Consider the following 19,419-nt stretch of genomic DNA (forward strand, 5'->3'; position numbering starts at 1 on the left):
TTCTGCAGGAGGTAAGCAATCAGAGCAGTATGTTGCATGCTCTGCAGTTACTTATTATCAGTACGGCCATTATGCAAATTAAGCTTCTCTAGTCAAACGCTGGAGATGTACAGGAAAGAGAAATAGCCATCCAATTTTGAGTTAATAAATATATAGCTTTTTAGAGCTCTGGCAGCTAAGAAAATTTAATTTCTGTGTTCTTGTTTCAAACAGAAAGTACTCTCAAATTAGTAACTGGGTGTTAACTCGGAAGGCCAAACGCTTCCTATGAGCTAAGAAGATGATGGTATTTAGCAATAGTTCTCTTTTCGTTTTCATCTTTGCCAAACTGTAAGCAAAAAGATACATATCCAAGTAAGTGACACATCTTAATAAATAAAGAAATATTATTTATTTATTATTTAAATACTGGCTATTTAGATTTCTGCCTATGAAAACTAAGATATCTTTGTATAAAGACAACCCTGTTTTTCTTCTGGTTTGGGTGCTAAAACTTTGACCTATGGTATAAGGTGACCTCTCCCATGTTTTCCAACCACTTGCCACTCCTTGTGCTACCTCAGAAGCGTCACCTCCTCTGCCCAGTGCTAGTTAGCTAACAGCTTTTTACCACACATATCCTCACAGGGCTCCTCTTGTGAAACCTTGGCTATTAAACTACCGTGCAAAGTGATAGCGAGGGGATCTGCCTGAATCCTGTACCACTGGCAGGCCCTGAGTCCCTCCAGGCTCCTGCATGCACCATGAAGCTGCTGCTTTGCAGAGAAGTGCCACTTGCCTTCACCAAACCAACTCATCCTCCACATCTACAGGAGGTGGGCATGAGCTGTGATTCAGTCACCAACAGCTCCCTTAGCCAAGGCAGATTTTTAGGGCACTTTCCTCTGCAAAGAATAACAAAGCACTACACTTCAGAGAGGCAAATAAGATAATTTTGAAGAGTGATTGGCTTTGATTACAGCAGCTAATATATGAAACATAAAAAAAAAGTGACATGAAATGCAAAACAGGTCTTTTCCATATGGGGTGTTATTATTGATTTATATGGACTGAGGGTGGCTATCATGTATGATCCTCTCTCCTGTTCCTTGTGAGCCACTCCCTTCTTGGCCTTTTGAGGAAGGAGAGCCCTCTCCTTAACTGCCAGCATTGATTTAGCTGCAGTCATGCTAGTATGGGAAGCTTTTGACTGGCTGAAGTGAGTGAACTTGTCATCACTGCTGAGAATGACTCAGTAGAGGGGTTTGGAGAAAAGTCGTAATACAGATAATTTCCTACATATTAAGATAATTGAGAATTATAGTTACTAAAAGGAGTAGAAAAAAATTTAGTAGAAGTAAAAGTAATTGTATGTGTGAAAGCAGAAGATATATAAGTGATGTAAAAACCTGACTGACTCATCATTCTGCTATTTGACCAGTAACTCTCTTAAAACTGCACAGTGTCCTTGTCACCACAGCAGTTCAGTTGAACTTAGCAAAATTCATGGGAGAGGTAACTTGCACTCCCTGCATTCATTTATGCAGAAACACAGGATTTTCCAGCCAAGACAACCCAGTGGTTTGATGACTTCCAGGGCCTAAGCTCCAGAAGTGACTTGTGGTAGAGCATTTCCTGCCTCTGTCCTGACCCCTAGTTCACCCATATGGACCATTCTGCTGCTCTTTTCATAGCAAACAAGGGAATCTCTTCAAAGTGCCCCAGAATACAGAGCCTGACCACTAACAATACTACAGTGCCCCAGGCGTGCTGGTGACAGCCAAAGCAGGTTTCAGTGACACCTCTTGGTGAGTACATGTGGGTCCTCTGCCTGTAACCATGCCACGGGATATGCACCGTCAAGTTAGCTGTGGGATTCCTGTCAGATTTCAGGCTGGAGCTGAATGCCGCTGGCCTCCTGGCGCCCATTGAAGGAGTGTGCTGAACTTCCAGTAGGATTCACCCGGGGGAAACGTCTGGTCTGTGGAGCAGGTGAATGAGGCTCATCGGACTGAAACTTGTACAATAGAAGAAGATCCATGGACTGCAATTTATGAACAACGTTAAACGTGACAAAAAAAAAATCTAAATGCAGGAATGCTTTTAAAATCTAAAATGTTGTTTACAAGCCAAACCAGCCAAACTCCTGGGAGCTCTTGGAAGACCTAGGAGTCCCAGGTCTCATCTCCGATGTCAGTAGCCTGTCTCAAGATCCCCAAGGCACAGGTCGGGCAAAGCTCAGCACCGAGAAGCCAAGAAGGGACATCAGCGCCGAGGGAAGGGCGGGTTGCTGCAGCCCTCTCCGGAGTTCCGAGCCCAGAGCCACCAGGCAGCCCGGGAGGCCGCTTAGGGAGGCGAGAGTCTCCAGTTTCGGTGACCCCGCCGGCCGCCGCCCGTGAGGGGCGGGGCCGGCCGTGGCTCTCAGCACCCGGGACAGCAGCGCGAGTCCCCGTCCCGCCCTCCCCGACGCGCCGTGGTTGCCACGGTGACGGTGACGCCGCGGCCATGTCGGACCTGAGCTCTGAGGAGGCCGAGGAGGCCGAGGCCGATTTGGGGGTCCGGCGGGCCGGTCGGGGTGCCGCTGGCGGCTCAGCAGCGCGGGGTGGAGGCGGCCCTGCCCCGTCTCCCGGCCGCCGCCGCGGGCGCTGGGGCGGAGCGGGGCGGGAAGCGGCCCAGGGCCACGGGCGCTCCGGGCAGGGGGTGGGGGAGCGACAGAAGGGAAGGGAAGAGTGAGCGTTACCGGTCTGAAATACCGTGTACTGTCCTTGCCGAGCCTGGGATAGCTGCCGAGGCGCTTCTTCCCTGGGCGCAGGGGTTTCGGACGCGGGGCTGTACCATTTCGCCTGGGACCTGCCTGACTTTCTCCACTGGACAAAAACAAGTCAGCCATACTTTCCAGTAGCGTGTCAGGAAGGGAAGGAAAGCCTCTGAGTGCCAGGATCTGATGAAAGTGTTTGCATAAGCAGTGCATCTGTTGCCCAGCTGCTCCTGCAGTCTCAGATTCAAGCCGAGCTGGAGGAGCTTTGAGCAAAAGACCTGTTTTCCTCTGTCTAGTTAGCTTAAATTCAGTCAAGTCTAGCTGTCTTATTTAATTTTTTGTCACATTTGATCAGGAATATGATGGTGAACGCAATGCAGAAGGTGAGCGACATGGCCGTGGGAAAGCTCGTCTACCCAATGGTGATACGTATGATGGAGAATATGAACGCGGTTTCAGAAATGGACAGGTAAGACAGTGACAGGAGACAGTGGTTGTGTGTATGTCTCAATAGTTTTGTTTGGACACTATATTGAAACAAGTGTGAGAACTGACAAGTATTTTGTCTATATCAAATATCTTTCAGGGGACCTACAGATTTAAAAATGGTGCTCGCTACATTGGACAGTATCTTCAAAACAAAAAGCATGGCCAGGGTATTTTTTTTTATCCAGATGGATCAAAATATGAAGGTAAAATACTGAACACAGTTGCAAGGATTTCTGTAACTGACAGGACACTTTCTTCCTCCCCCCCACCCTGAAATGCAAGGAGTTAGGTGAATTGGAGAAAAGATAAATTTGCTACAAAATGTTTTCCTTTAATTCCTTGTTTTCCTTCCTTTTTCTTCTTTCTTCTTTCTCTTTTCTTTTCTTTTCTTCTCTTCTCTTCTCTTCTCTTCTCTTCTCTTCTCTTCTCTTCTCTTCTCTTCTCTTCTCTTTTCTCTTCTCTTCTCTTTCTCTTTCTCTTTCTCTTTCTCTTTTTCTTTTTCTTTTTCTTTTTCTTTCTTTTTCTTTTTCTTTTTCTTTTTCTTTTTCTTTTTCTTTTTCTTTTTCTTTTTCTTTTTCTTTTTCTTTTTCTCTCTTTTTCTTTTTTTTTAACTACTATAAGCACTGAGGAGTGTGTTTTATTTTATTTATGGGGATTTATTGATTTTTCTGAGAAGTGTGGTATTTAGTAGTGGTTTATTCTTGCCATCTTGGTAAAAGAGAGTATAATTACTTATTTCTGAGTGATGATTAGAACCACAGACTGTGTTCAGTATAAAGTGTTTTAGAACTTTATTAGGTCCATCCTTAAAACACAATCTACTGATTAGAACACTTAGTCAGGGATTGGGATACCTCTGAAGTTTGAAGAAGCTGAAACTTGCATTGTTTCCCTTGTCCTAGAGAGTAGTACCTAAAGCCTTCTGAATATCAGTTAAGCTTCAAGGGACAATATTTTCCTCCTCCTTTCCAAGCTGGGCAAGAAAGAACATTAACATTGTGAGAGCTAGAAGCAAAGGGCAAAAAGAGCAACTCAGTTCTTGCCTTACAGGACTGTATCCACCTGTGACTGCTTTTTTTTGTTTGTTTAAGTTTGAACAGAAGATTAATTAAGACACACAATCTAGCATTTTTTTGAGTACATATGTCCCATGACTGTCAGGACAATTTGAGCAAATGAGTCAAATTGTAGAAGACCCCCTTTTCATTTGAGTGGAGGTGTCACATTATCTAATGAAACTGTAATACTTATTACCAAATTTAAAGATAGGAGCAGGATGTTACAGGGCTCCTTCTGTTCATCATAAGATAATGGAGTAGACTGTGATGGACAAAATGTGTTTGGAGTGAAAGGAAGATCAGGCAGCTGCCAAAATATTTGCAGAGTGGGACAGAGAGAAGAAAAAAGATCAAGAGCTTAGTTTAATGAATGGTATGGAATCATAATGATGTCATAGCTTTCTTTTCCTTCTCTAATAATTTGCGTATGATAACTTCACAAACTGACCACCGTATCACACTATGAAATATACTACATCTCACTCTGGTTTTGTTGTGTTCTCGTTAAAGGAGACTGGGTGAATGACCAGAGACATGGCTATGGACAGTACACATATCCAAATGGAGACACCTATACTGGAGAATGGCGTGACCACAATAGGTTTGTTTCATTCTCACAATGATGTTTCAAGTCACCCAATGGCATTAAAATGTAAAGGTTATTTTCAAAGTGTGTCTGATTGCAGCCAATCAAGTGCTACTGGATGACTTTGGCATTTCAGTCCAACTTGAGTAATTTCATCTACTTGAATAATACAGTTTAAATACCTTAACAACATCCTAAATTCTTAATATTCAGTAATATAAAGCAAAATTATTATTTTCTCCTTAGGCATGGGCAAGGTACATATGTCTATAAAGACACAGGATCTAAGTATGTTGGTGGTTGGGTAAATGGAAACCAGGAAGGAGCGGCTGAACTTATCCACCTAAACCATAGATTTAAGGGCAGGTATTTGAAAGGAAATGTAAGTGTTCTGCAAAACTCTCTATTAATCTGAATGGCTAGCATAGAATTGCCTTTATATGATCTTTTTCCACTTAAAATAAGAAGCTAGGCTCCTCATCTTTTCTAGTATTTGTTGTACCATAAGTGTAACATATGACACTGAATTAATCTGTAGACAGAATGTAGACAGAATGCCAAGTTTCTCTGTAACTTTGCTTTCAACTATATTGTTGTTAACTATTTTATATATTTTGTAGAAAAGCATATTTTACATTTACATGCTTAGAATGTACTAACTTTATAGTTCTGCTGAATTTTTTGTATCTTTGTGCAGCCTGTAGGTCGTGGCAAATATGTCTTCGATATTGGATGTGAACAGCATGGTGAATACATACAAGCAGACCAGGTAACTGAAATAATGCAGATTATACTTAATATCAGAGAACTCAGTAAATCAAATCCATTGTTCAGTAATCTATAAAATGTCTTACAGATAGTGATGTTAAAGTCAATCTAATGAGTCAAAAAACGGTTGTTTAGAAGAACCAGGACCTTCCACAACATTTGAAGTTTCAAACCACAAAAGAATGTAGATGTATTTGTCTGTACACCTAGCCTGTATTTCACTTTGTTCTGAACACCAGAAAACAATTCAAAATATTTCTTCTTATATTTTGAATTGCTTGATGCTATGGATACAAATGGTAACTTTCGGCAGATTCATGTTTTGGAAATATGTTCCATTGTTGTCCTGATCCTCATAGGAGCTTATTATCCACAGCTCCTAATGATTGTAGGGAACAGCTGGGAATAGGGCCTATATTTGTTTCTATTGTTTCTTAAGACAAAGACAAACTAGTAGTAATAATAAAACCTATCATTAGTGCCAGAGATTTGCAAAACATGGACACTGTTTTGCTTTTTTTGGCTTAACACAAGAGATTCTCAAATTAAGTATTAAATTCATATGAGTATACAAAGTAATGTGTATCTAGTATCCTCGGTTCATTTGGGAATTGTTGGATGTGCTGATTTTGGAATATTAGGCCATTGATGTGGAAGTTTAAACATGAATTTAAGAGCCCAAGGTTAAGCACTTAGCTTCTGAAAATATTACTCTCAGAAACAAGAATTTATTTTCATGTGAGTGCTGTAATGACTGTGTCAATCAAGGGGCAGTGCTGTCACTAAAGTAAGATTATATTTTGCCTCGTTTCTTTAGTTGAAGTAATTGCAGAACAAGGCCCATTTAAAGGAAATTCAAATAAATTAGTTTGCAGTGGAGATAATGATTCCATTACAAAGACTCCTTCATATTTGGATAAAATAAAACATATTTTTTTAGATTAAAAAAGTTTTCTTCAAATTTCAAAAACATAAGATTTGTGCAGTACCTTACTGTCTCCTAGATCCATTCCGTGGTTTTCCCTAAGCAAAAATGAGGCAGAAAGAGCTGTTTGGCCACCCTGTTCCTGTGTGAGATAGACAGTGTAGCACCTACCCAAGAGAGAGTCAGGTCTTATTTGCTGCTGTTATACTGTAGACAGGCATAGAAGAGGAGACATAGTTGGTAGGCCCCTCAAAGCCATTCTGTTTAAGGGGGAGACAAAATTTTACCTTAAAGAAAGCAAGCTGGCAAGCACTGATCATTGGTAATAGCCGTCTGACATAATCAAGGTTCAAACTGTAGTTCTCTTCCAAGATTTTGCAGCTGCTCAAGTTCCTTCACCTCTAAAACTTTAAAAGGCCATGTGATTGCTGTTTTGAGCCCAGATAAAGTGGTTTCAGTACATAGAACCATCATCTTAGTTATTCCCTTGATACCTGTAAGATGAGATGCTGGATTTCATGACTTGTCTTCTAGGATAAAGGAGAGGATGAAGAAGAAATAGAACCCTCATTACTTGCTGCACCAAAATGGAAAGCATCAGAAATCGCCAAATTAACACTCTGGACTCCACATGGGGAAAACCCACCTTCTCCCAGAGAAGTCTCCCTAGTGGCAGCAGCAGAAGCAGTAACTGAAGAGGAGAAAATAATACCAACAATTTCAGGTTGGTTCTGCTGGACAGCTGGAAACTCCATGCTTTGACCATCCCCTGAAACAGTATTTTTCAGGTTTAATATCAAGTGGTGTGAGAGGGTTTTTTTGTTTTGGTTTTGGTTTCTTTTCCTCCTATAATTTTTACCACATATTGAATGTTAGGAATCTCCAAGCCTGTTCATAATCTGTACAAAATATATATAAGTCTGTTTTATCTTACATAGCATAGTTAGGTACAACTGTCTTAGGAAGCCTGTGAATCATTTTAGTTTCTATAATGGCCTGTTATATAAACTTGATTTTAAATAGTTACAGAAGATTTTGTGGGATTTTTCACATGAATAGAGACTGCAGACTTCATTAAGAATTATTAGCTACTGCATGAAAACAATGGCTGAGTGCAAATTTGTAAAAATTACTTTGGTATTTCTAATTTCTCATATTTCAGTCGCTGATGAGGCTGCTGAGGGTAGGGATGATGAGCTTTCTCTTCATGAAGCATCCAGTGAAGTTTTCAGCCCAGCAGGGGATGCAGAAGAGGAAGATGAGGGAAACAGAGAGGAAGAAGAAAACAAAGATCAGGAGGATCAAGGTGAGGAATGGGGCATGCCTGCTCATTCTCTCATTCTTCAATTAGCAGTCAGGGTCTGAAATGATGTATGTCAATAGCTGAAGTCATGCTGCTGCTGAGAAGTCCATTATCAAGCCAAAGAGACCATGGGAATCTCTACCTTTTATAAGGAGGGCAGTCCTCTGTAGACGTAAACTGGTTTTGTGTAGTCAAGTTCATATATTGTAGCAGTACAAATTAGAAGTGACACCTCTGTGCAGCATTATCTATGCATGTTCAGTTGACAGCAGCTGTAGGGCTGAATTTCTAAGTGATTGTGTTCACATACTTTTTTTCTGTGCAAAAATGAGAGAGAAAATTTCAGACCCTGGGAAATGCAAGGGGTTTTGAGCACTGCACTTTTCTCTCATGACTGGAACTGTGTATTCTTATTTTTAAAACTCAAGTTAAAAAGCAGGCAAAACAAATCTGAAGAAACAAATTTTAGGTATTGTTATGCGTTATGATTTGAACAGTCCCTGGTTGATTTATTTCTCTTACAAAACAAAGAAACCTGGAGTTCAGATGCTCAGGTTTTCTTCCTGAGAGTTCAGAAACCTCTTTTGAATACAAAATTACTAAGCAGCAACAAAAGGATGCATCTGTGTTTACTCATATTTAGCGTATGGATCTCCACCAAATTGTGGTGTTCATGTTTATTGTGTTAACATTTACAAGATTACATATCTGATGGATGAAAACGAGATAAATTTATCCATTTGTTATCAGTCCATTTTACAATAAATCAAAACAAAGCACTCTCCATAGGGATCAGAAAGACTCTTCAACACTATGAGAATGTCTGGGGGTATACACTAAACATTTAGGTGAGCTCTTGGCATTTTCATAGTTAATTCGCTCTCATTTTTTACTCATCACCTCTGACGGTGCAGTCCTGCTTCAGGCCAGACTAGCCAGCTAGCTGGTGTGTGGAACTGGCATCTCACAGGATCCCTGCGATTGGATCAGATCCAGCAGAAATCTAAGCAGGTTTCCTGCATGGCTCTGTTGTGGATTTGGCAAAGTTTCATCGAACTTGGTTTGCCTCAAAGTCACTTGGACTCAAAGAACTATTTTTAACTGAACTTTGTTCTAACAAATTTTTGGCCTGCCACAATGAAGCGGTCCTGGTATTCCTTTTAGAAATTATTACTCTTATTATTATTTTAAGAAAAAAAAAAGAGCAAGTGGACCCAAGTACCTGTCAGAGAAAGCAGAGATATAGATTCCAATGCATGAAAACATAGGAATGTGATAGATCTTCTCACAGTTCCTTCCAGCTCTTTATTTCTAGTATAAAAGAGTTGGATTTCATACATTTTTCAGCATAGGTCTACATCCATGTTTAATTGGGCAACATATTTTTCCTCTTGTCTTTTTGTTTAACAAGATTAAGTTACAGCACGACAAAATGAAGAAAATATGCATAATGTGAAAAGCAGATGTAACAAAATTTTGCTTCTTGCAGCCTTGTATTCTGTCACATTACCATCATTTTTTACGGACAGGAATACCATCCTTCTTGCTCCATGTTTTTTGTGATAGTTGTCTAAATAGGAGACATTCTTTGGCTGTTTCAGAGTTATGCATGGGCCAGCTGGCAGTCAATATATGTGTGTACTGAGTCTGTCTGGCAGCTGACAAACAGTGTGTAACAGTTACATTCAAGTATTGGCAGTGAAAGGTAATGGGAAAGATGACTGAAGTAGACAGCATGCTCCTAGAGTTATATTATGGGTTACTAGGATTATTTTCCACTATTTTATAATAAAATGTGTCTCTATGTCCTGTTTTTCCTTCACCTCCACAGCAGCTACTAGTTTAGAGGACCTAGGAGGATGAATCAAAGGAAGCAGACTAATTGGATACATCTAAAGATAAAGAGCCAAGAAAAGGAAATTTCAGAGTGCACCATTTATTAGAGTAAACCTGCAAGATTTTTATTCATAGAAGGCTGAGTTAAGATACTTTGAATAAACACTTCGTCACTGTTATGCCTGGAATAAATATCTATGAAACTTTTACGATCTCAGAGTGTGCAGTCTCAGGGTAACTCTTTATTCCATGTAGCAGGTAGTCAGTTGTTGAAATCAGCATGGAATTATCCTGGATTCATGAAGTTGTGTCCTCATAAGTTTGCAGAAGCAAACTCCTGCTACTGATAGTTCTTCTCTTCTTTGAATCCTCTGGGCACACAGACCTGGGGATCTAGCTTGTAAAGGCAAAGGCAGCATTAGGTTTTCCAGCTTCATCAATATCCCCTGTCACTAGATCACCAGTTATAGACCTACATTTTCCTTGTTTATTCTTTTTATTCGTGTAGCTTCAGAAACTCTTTGTGTTGCCCTAAATCTCCCCTTGTCAGTTTGAACTCAAACTGAATTTTGCTTTCCTAACGCTGGTGCAGTGTTTTTAAATTCGCCCTTCGTAGTCTGCTTTTTCTTCCATTTTCATAGAATCATAGAATCTTTTAGGTTAGAAAGGACCTTTAAGATCATAGAGTCCAACTGTTAACCTAACACTGCCAAGTTCACTGCTAAACCATGTCCCTAAGTGCCACATTTACGTGTCTTTTAAACACCTCCAGGGATGGTGACTCCACCACTTCCATGAGCAGCCTGTTCCAAAGCCTGACAACCCTTTCCATGAAGAAGTTTTTCCTAATACCAATCTAAACCTCCCCTGGTACAACCTAAACCTCCCCCTGGAGAGGCCATTTCCTCTCATCCTATCACTACCTACTTGGGAGAAGAGGCCAACGGGAGAGCGACAAGGTCTCCCCTCAGCCTCCTTTTCTCCAAGCCAAATAGCCCCAGTTCCCTCAGCTGCTCCTCATCAGACTTGTGCTCCAGATTCCTCACCAGCTTCATTGCCTCCTCTGAACTCTCTCCAGCACCTCAGTGTCTTTTCTGTAGTGAGGGGCCCAAAACCAGACACAGTATTTGAGATGTGACCTCACCAATGTTGAGTACAAGCGGATGATTACTTCCCTAGTCCTGCTTGCCATACTATTTCTGATACAAAATTCAGAATATTCTGTATATTACTACTTATTCAGTGTATTCTGTATATTACCACTTTAATAATAATCAGCTTAGTCCCATTTTTTGTTTTTGTTTTTGTTTGTTTGTTTTTAACTTGTAGCCTTTCTCAAGCTGTTTAAAGGAGACTGTCTACTGATCAGGGTGAGGAAGTGGGTCTGTGACAATTTCCCAATGCCACACTTTATACCCTTGCTGATCCACCAGCTCTTAAGCAGCATGTTGTCCATAGTACAGAACTCCAAGCAGCATTCAAGCTGCTTCTTCAGGGCAGGCAAACAAACTCTTCCTTTCATTTTCCCTTTCTATCTTTACCAATGAACCCTTCATTCATTGGAGAGCTCCAGTTGTGTGAACTGTCCCACCATCTTTCAGATTTTCCAAGAATGTCACTCAGTTCTGCATCTACACACAGAGCAGTTTCTAGTTCTTCCTTTTTCTTTCCTAGGCTGGATCCATTTGTATACATATGGCTAAGGCAGTGCCCCTTTTGACTCGTTTTATCTTGCTCAAGAGGTACCTTGCTCCCATCACTTTGCCCCATTCACTTACCACCTCTGAACTCCATTCCTTTACTTAGTGTACATAGTTATCACCATCCTTCAAGGTATCAGGTTTAAGTCTCTCATCACCAGATTTACAAACTTGTTGACGAAGACACTCTTACTCCACTTTATTAGATCGCTTTGTTCCTCCAAGAGGGACCCATGGTGATGAAAACTAAAGCACTACCTATGGCAACAGCCATGTGACTAGTTGTTACCTCTCAGGATTGTGTCCCTTCCTACCTGACCTCTTCCCATGGAGGATCAATGGGACGTTCTCTGGGTTTCCATGTCCTTTGCCACCCAGAATCTTACAGGCACTCTTGTTTTGCTCCAGGTGTCCCTCAGCAGCATCACTCACTGAAGGTCACATTGATGAGCAGTAACGGTCAGGGAACTGGATGAGCCTTGGCCATCTCTACAACACCCAGTGTCGGGGCATCTACCAAACAGCAAACATCTCATGACAGCACATCTGGTCAGCAGTTAGGTTTCTTTATTCCCTATAGAAGGGGATCTCCAGCTGCTACCATTTGCTGTTGTTGTTCAAGATGGGCACAGCTGGCTCTGAAGCCTCCCTTAGCAGCATCTGTTTTCCTCCCATTACTATTAGGGCTCAATACCAATTCTGTATTCAGGTCTGAGCAGGGAGGAGGAACATTTCTCCTGCTGTCAGAAGTCATGAACTTCAGCTACCTGCCCCAGGGGAGTCCCTGTACATTGCTCCATCCAGCACAGCCCCTAGTTATTCCTCCACCTCAGGCTCTCACCTCTGTGGTGACTCTTCTGATATCCCATTTACACTCCTTAATAGTGGGCAGCCTGCACACCTTCCTCTGCAGGCCCTTGGTTACACAGCACCTGGACCACCACACATTTCCCACAGGGGAGAACCCCATCACCCACAGCCTCAGTGAGATACCTGCCCAAGCCCTGTCTAGGCTGTCACCACTGACATGCCAAGGGTACTTTCTTCACTGATGCTGGAGATCAGCTCATCCACACTGATGTTGCACAGCCCCACACTGTTTGCATGAGGGTTTCTGCTTTTCCCCAGCACGTACAAACTACTGAAAGCTCTGCTTGCTGTATTCCCATCTCCCAGCAGACAAACAACAGTCCAGCACCCCCTTATCAGCAGGCAGCTAGCTACTGAATATGCGGCTCCTTTTAAATCGAGAACCTGTCAATCAGGAAGCAGCCAACAGGAGACAGCAGCTGCAGAAGTTCCCTGGAAGCCACCAGAATCAAATGACATTATATAAATAGTAAGTTAAAAGTAGAGAGGAAGGCAGAGCAAACACTAAATGCCATGGACAGAACTTTGCTCCTCTTATGCAGGTGAATAAAGCTGCTCTGAAATATTTTTTTCCTGATAATATGTAAACAATACCTTAATTATTAACATATGTATCTGTTTGACTTTCATTGACTCATACAGTGAGAATATTGGTATAAATGCTGATGGGCCTGGAGCCAGAGGTAGAGAGTTGCCAGCCAGTAGCAACATGCTTTTGAAGTAAAATAACTGGTTTTGGCCCAGCTGGGATAAGAGATGTTGTACTGATCTTGCTGAAACAAAACCTGCATTTTTTTTTATTCTTCACGTCAGAGCAGGAGATCTATATTAAAATTTTTATTTAGGGGAAAAAGTGAAAACATTTTAGCAAGTTTCTTTTCTCAACAACTCACAATTTCAGCAAAGGTGTGCCCAGAATTTTAGTGGTAACAATGGATTAACAGAAAGTAGAGATAAGGAAACAAGCCATATGACAGAATTTATTACTTCTTCCTGCAATTTGTCTCCTACCAGATATGTCACAGTGAGAAAATTCCCATGCGATCTTTGCCCTCCTATCTCACATGTAATTTTGTTTGCAATTTCTTGTCGCACCGATTTTGAGTTCAGTGAGTATTTTTAAAGGTGGTTATCTTTTCCTCTTTTTGCTTTCTTTGGCAAAGAGAAGTGCTGCATTGCCATTATTACTCTCGCTAGATGAAAGCAAACTTGGCTTGCTAATGTTGATGTTTTTGTCTTTTTATAAAAAACTAAAAATCGTTAGTTTGTTTGCTAGTTTTAGTGCATTCTACTGTAAATTTGAGAAGTATCCACATAGCATATTTCCCAACTCATTTCCATTTTAAAGTAATTTTCAGTTCAAGCTGAGTTAATTCTTGGATCATTTACGAAATTACCTTCTCCCCTGCAGCAGCCAGCACTGTACCGTTTATTAGTACATGAGTGACCTCCAGTGGGTATACTTGCAAAAAGTCCATCCTGGCTGGAATACAACCAAGAGCAGCTAAGAATGTGTGGAAGACTCTAATGTGCTAAAAGTCCTCCCAAGAAGATGGCTTGCTCCTTTTGGAAACCACTGGTGCTTTTGTCAGAGGAGACATTTGATTTCACTGTATTTTTCAGAAATATCAAAAGGATAATTTGGAAACTAGTTAATAGTGGTTCATTCATCCCCATCTTGGAGAGTGAGGAATCCTTGACAAAACTTGTTGCACAAAGGTATGCTAAGCCTCAAATCATCCTTCTGCCTCTTCACTTCTTGGTAATGAAGAAAGACCATTTTAGATAGTATTATAGCAGCCATTTTTCAGACATCTTCCTAAATAAAGTAAAAAAAAAAAATGTGCCAAATGCAAGGATATAATGTTGAACTTAAGACTTTGAAGCTTTCCTTCCACCTCTTCATCCTTAGGTTATCACTTTGGTGTCCAAAGTGTACTCAAAAGTTCGTACAAGTACTGTTTAAAAATATTGGACCATTTTAACTTATGCATCTGTTACTGATGCAGGCATCCAGCTTTTTGTCTTTAAATCACAGAATCATAGAATCACAAAACGGTTTGGGTTGGAAGGGACCTTTAAAGATCCTCTAGTCCACCTCCCTTGCCACGAGCAGGGCCATCTTTCAGTAGATCAGGTTGCTCACAGCCTCATTCAACCCGACCTTGGTATATTGAAGACATATAAGACATTATGAGTTCAAAATTAAGAGTCAGATAATTCTCTCCTACGTATAAAGCTGTGTATGAAAAATGGCGCTGAGAGTGTCTGTGTTCCACATGTCTTAGAAAAACATCAGGAGACCCTGTCATGTTTAAATTGCAGAGCTTCTTTCCCAGAGATGGGACTTTTTTCGCAGCTGACAAGCAAGCTGGTCATAAGAGTTCATTGCAGCTAAAGGAGACATCTGTGGTTCTTCTCACACCAAGAAGGTCTTGGAGTGCACTTGTTTCCACCTGAAAATGCAAATTATTTAAACACCTCTGGAGAGAGGTTCATTTTACAGTCACAGATGCTGAGGGAACCAAGACCAGTTTGAGCTGTTGCATAAAGCAAGCGTTACCCTCTTTCATCCACTTCATGCTAAGGAAATTTATGCCATTTTTCCAGAGCATGTGTGTGTTAGTATCATCTCTATTTGCTTTCCTCTCCAACCTAGCAGTATCTGAATGCCAAAATGCTACAGATTTAGGCCCTGTTTTTCCAAACACTTGATTACACAAATAGTTCCATTAAGGAGGCACTTTCAGGTGGATCGAGTTAACTTCTTTTAACAATATGGTTTTGTTTTTATTCCTTGCACCCGTAGAGGTAGGAGACATTGCCTCCTGGGGTTTTGCACAGTTTTTCTCCAAGTTTTTCTTTTAACTAGGTGATGGAATCGAGAGGTCTGAAGTGCTGTCCAGACCCTTTGTGATCTCCACAAAAAAATGGATTGTAAAATTAAATTATTCACTAACTCCTTCCTATTTCCCATAGTACAATCTTTTATTTGTTCAAAGCTTTCGTACTGTTCTCAGGTTCAAAGGGTCATGAACATTTTAATTTTTAATCACCCACTAAAGAAAGCACTAAAAGATAAAGACCAGGACCATACTTCTTTCTGAACTCACAATAAACGTCTGCATACATTCTTTTTAAAAAATTCCTTTTGTTTCAGAGCATTTCAATAACAAAGCTCTCAGAAGACAGCCAAAAGTCTACTCAACTGCTTTACTCCCCACCTGATGATTTAAAATTGTGCAAACTGAATAGAAATAACTGCTGCTCTGTGTCAGCAGAATCACACATTTGCCTTGCAGCAGTATCAACACTGGCGCAATGAAAAAGATTTGGAAAAATCAGGAACAATACATGCGCAGCATTTTTTTTATCTTGCTTTTCAGAAGAACTGGGCAAAAGTGTCTCTCCAAGCAGTTCTGCCTAGAAGTAGTCCCAGACATTATTATAAATTTCTATGTTATTATGCTTTCAACATGTATGTAAAGAGTATTCTTGTTTGAAACCAAAAAAGTGCTGCTCCTCCTCCTCATCTCTCAATCACGCCAGATCTTATTAAGTTGTTGTAAATCTGAGGCTGTGTTTTCCCACAAGGTGTCGCCATATATTAACATCATTGTATATCTTTATCAAAATAATATATATTTTCAGTTTTTGAGATATAAACAAAACATTCTGATTCTTTAGGTAGTACTAAAAGCATCTATTAAACTATATAACTTTGTAATGAAATAGATCCAATTAAAGAAAATTGCGATGGAGAAAAGCAACATCTATTTTTTGAAGATGCAATAAAAAATCAAGAAACTGGAAAATAATTTCCTGTTTCTTTTGCTTATTACTGAAGTGTCTTAGCAATCTACCTGTTGAGCACATTTAGTTTGCAAATAGTGTTGTTTGTGCTCTATGGGTCTCATGATTAAATACCAAGATTGGGCATACTGATTGAATCCTTCCCTCATATTCCACTCACCCTTAAGAAAGGTGCTACCAGCCACAGGGGCACTTCCCTCAGCCATGTCCATCTCCCCTCTCAACACCTGCCTCTAGGGCAGCCTGCACGTACTCGTTTTAGATAGGAACTTGATGCACAACTACAGGATTAGACTGCTGTAAACTGGCTTTTGGTAGCATTACTTCTGAAGACCAAAAGGAGTGAAAAGCAAAGACTAGTATTTCATTGCTATGTTGCACATGGTGGAAGCAGCATAGGAAAGCTGTTCCAAGGAAGGTGACGATGCTGTTCTTACAGGTTACTCTTCACAACAGACCCACCCCGACAATACTTCTGATGCCATTGGGTGAAGGCAGAGATGTCATTTTGTGTTTTATTTGGTGTTTTAAAAGGAGGTCCAGATTCTCAACCTAAACCGGTATGTGCAGCACAATTTAGGATTAATATATAAGAGTATTACAGAAAAAAACCCCTCTGACTCATAAAAAAATAGGGGAAAGTTTCTTATGAAAGAACTTGAAATTTTATGCAAATCATGCTTTAAAAAGGACCAGTCTTTTAAATGGCTTTGAAGACTCCTGTTCCTGAAGGAAGTTTCCTTTTTCTCTTTCTTGTCAGTTAGTGCCAACTCCGTCTCACTTCCCTCTCCTTATCTGCTCCTGGCTCTGTCCCCAGGTGAGCAGTGTGCCATCATCGCTGCTCTCACTGGGTGTCATTTGAGCAGCAGGAGTCATGTGGAGCACCACCATCACTCCCACCCATCCTTACCCTCATCAGGGCTTTTGTTTCACCCCAACCAGCCTCCATGCTGGGGCCACCGAGCTCAAGACCTCCTCTTATTCAATATAGTTGCGTAGACATGTTCCCCACCAGAGAAGAAAAATAGTCCCTGTAACTTGCCTGTGTTTCATCTCGTGTAGAGACGAGAGATCAATCCCAAGGCTGGAGCAACTCATAAAGCCAAAAGCAGATAGGCTGAAACCTGTGACACAGACTGCAAAAGCTGTTTCAAAGGGCAGCTTTTCAGATGTGAGGGATAACAGTAGCCTGGACTTTAACAAGTGCCATTGCTAACACGTGTTGAAACAGAGCCAGATCCCTATCCAGAGACTGTATCCCTAGCAAAAGCTTGACCCAGAAACGCACACCAACAACTACACAACCCTGGTACTGCACATCTCCAAGCCCTGATTAGAGCTGAGACCATCTCTTACATGGGGGTTTTATTCTGGGGTGACAGCTTCTCAGACGACACCTGTCCTATGGCTTGAAATCACTTGATGAAATCAGAGCAAATCACACCAAAAAATAACAGCTTTCATAGAGAGGAAAGACCCACAGGAGCACTGTGAGGTGGAAGTTGATTCCTTTGTGGGCATTGAGGTCAAACCTCCTGGAAGTGACTGGAGATTTGCCATGCCTGAGGCCAAGTCCTTGCCACATGCCACCCCCATTGTCCTGCTGTCCCCATTTCCCTATCCCTTCCCACTTGGACAGGTTCTTTGGTGACGAAGCAGCCCAGAGGGACTGCTTTTCAGCAACCAAGGGCTGGGCTTGCCCCTGTGGCAAGGTTGAGCCCAGCCCAAGGGTGCAGACAATGTGGTGGGAGACCCTTGCTGATTGCTGTTAGCATGGCTGAGCACAAGGCAGATATGTTGCTTCCTCCCTCATCATCTTGCTCTTCCCCTACAGGCTGATTTTCTTTTATCGTATTTCCTTTTCTCAGCTAGACCTCTGACTCACAGCCCTTTCTGAAGACCACAGAGGAGCCTTGGCACTGCCTTCAGGGGTCAGGTCAAAACCATCCCTCACCACACCCACTCCTCCCAGCTGACAGCAAGTACGTGACGGGCCAAGATGCAGAGAAGTAACCAAACCATGGTCTTCTCAGTGCTGCGGTGGCATCCTGTTCCCTTGGAGCAACAAGGGGCTATGATGGCACTTGAGGTTTTTACCTTTTTCCAGGGTTTTGTCTGTAGCCACCCAGCTCAGATGCTCAAGCTGCAACTAGCAATGCAGTCCTGTGCCCTCCCTTGTGTCGCTCGCTAGCTAAAGATCTCCTCTCTTGGCCCTTAGGCTTTTGATTTTCACTTCAAAATCACAGCACTGTCAGAAAAGCAAGAGCTCAAGCAACGTCACCAGAGCTAGAAAGTCAAAATTAATCATTTCAGGTGCAAGGCTGAGATATGAAATCTTCACACCCACAGATAAGGGTTCTTGTCAGATACCTCTCAGTCCAAAAGCCTGAACGTTGGGTGGGCTTTATGACATGCCCTGATGGCTTATGGCATGCATGCAGACATATTTCAAGAAGGAGCAGGGAGATGAAGCGTGAAAATGAAAACACTTTTAGTCACACTAAAAGAGAAGAAGAAACCTCTATTTCTTCCTTTCTTTGAAAAAAATGCTTGTGCTTTCCCAGAGGTAGTTATATGAGAGGATAACTAGAAAGGAAAATTAGAAAGGAAAACACGCTGTGGAAAGGCATGTACCTGTTTGTGCACAAAATTTTAGGGCTATGTTCCCTTAATTAAACAAATCACCAAGAGAAGAGCTGCAGACATCTTTTGGGTGACCCATCTAGTAGGTGTGTCACTATTTATAGAATTTGGCATGGAACAGCACAAAGCCAAGCTGCTGTTCTGCGAGTGCCGTCTCAGGAAGTGTTCAGCAGTTAGAGTTGCTCATGTCACGGTTTTGTCACCAGTACAGTAAAGCAGGGGATCTTTCTTTGTTCCAGCAACAGTAAAGCAATCGGTTCAGTTTTCTTCAAAAAGGAATCTTTTAGTCCCTTGTGCAATATGGATCACTTGGGAATCACTAAGTGGGGAGCTGTTGTGATAGAAAATTAGCCCCCTTTGTAGAAGAGGTAAATAAATAGTCAGTGTGGTATTTGCTCTTGCAGAACTGTCAGAGCAAACAGGAAACCCAGTGGCTTTGGGTAGAGCTATTTTCCTCTTCAGATAGAAAATAAATTCTTTTCAGTCCCAGTTTTTCTGCTTGTCTTAAAATAAGCAAGTGCATGAAAAAAGCAATTCTTATGGAATGTATTTTGATCTTGGAAAACACAACATTATCTGATTTAGTGCCTTTAGCGCCTTTAGCAGTGGAATTTATAATCAGGTAGTTCCATATTCATTAAATGCTGGTACTCTCAGAAAAGGTGAAAAGGTACTTTCTTCACCACCAGAA

At 41.3% G+C, this 19,419-nt stretch overlaps 1 protein-coding gene across 1 annotated transcript; it reads left to right on the plus strand.

Annotated features, from left to right (window-relative positions):
* Window positions 1–2,484: 2,484 nt before the first annotated feature.
* On the plus strand, window positions 2,485–9,729 carry RSPH1 (radial spoke head component 1; the record flags this gene model as incomplete). The annotated part of the gene is made up of 9 exons (XM_080363772.1): window positions 2,485–2,535; window positions 3,093–3,206; window positions 3,324–3,429; window positions 4,795–4,885; window positions 5,117–5,252; window positions 5,568–5,639; window positions 7,098–7,287; window positions 7,726–7,869; window positions 9,698–9,729. The coding sequence occupies 9 exons, from the start codon at window positions 2,485–2,487 to the stop codon at window positions 9,727–9,729; spliced, it is 936 nt and encodes a 311-aa protein (XP_080219898.1).
* Window positions 9,730–19,419: the final 9,690 nt, after the last annotated feature.

Source organism: Nesoenas mayeri (genome assembly GCF_963082525.1).
Source record: "Nesoenas mayeri genome assembly, chromosome: 1".
NCBI lineage: Eukaryota > Metazoa > Chordata > Aves > Columbiformes > Columbidae > Nesoenas > Nesoenas mayeri.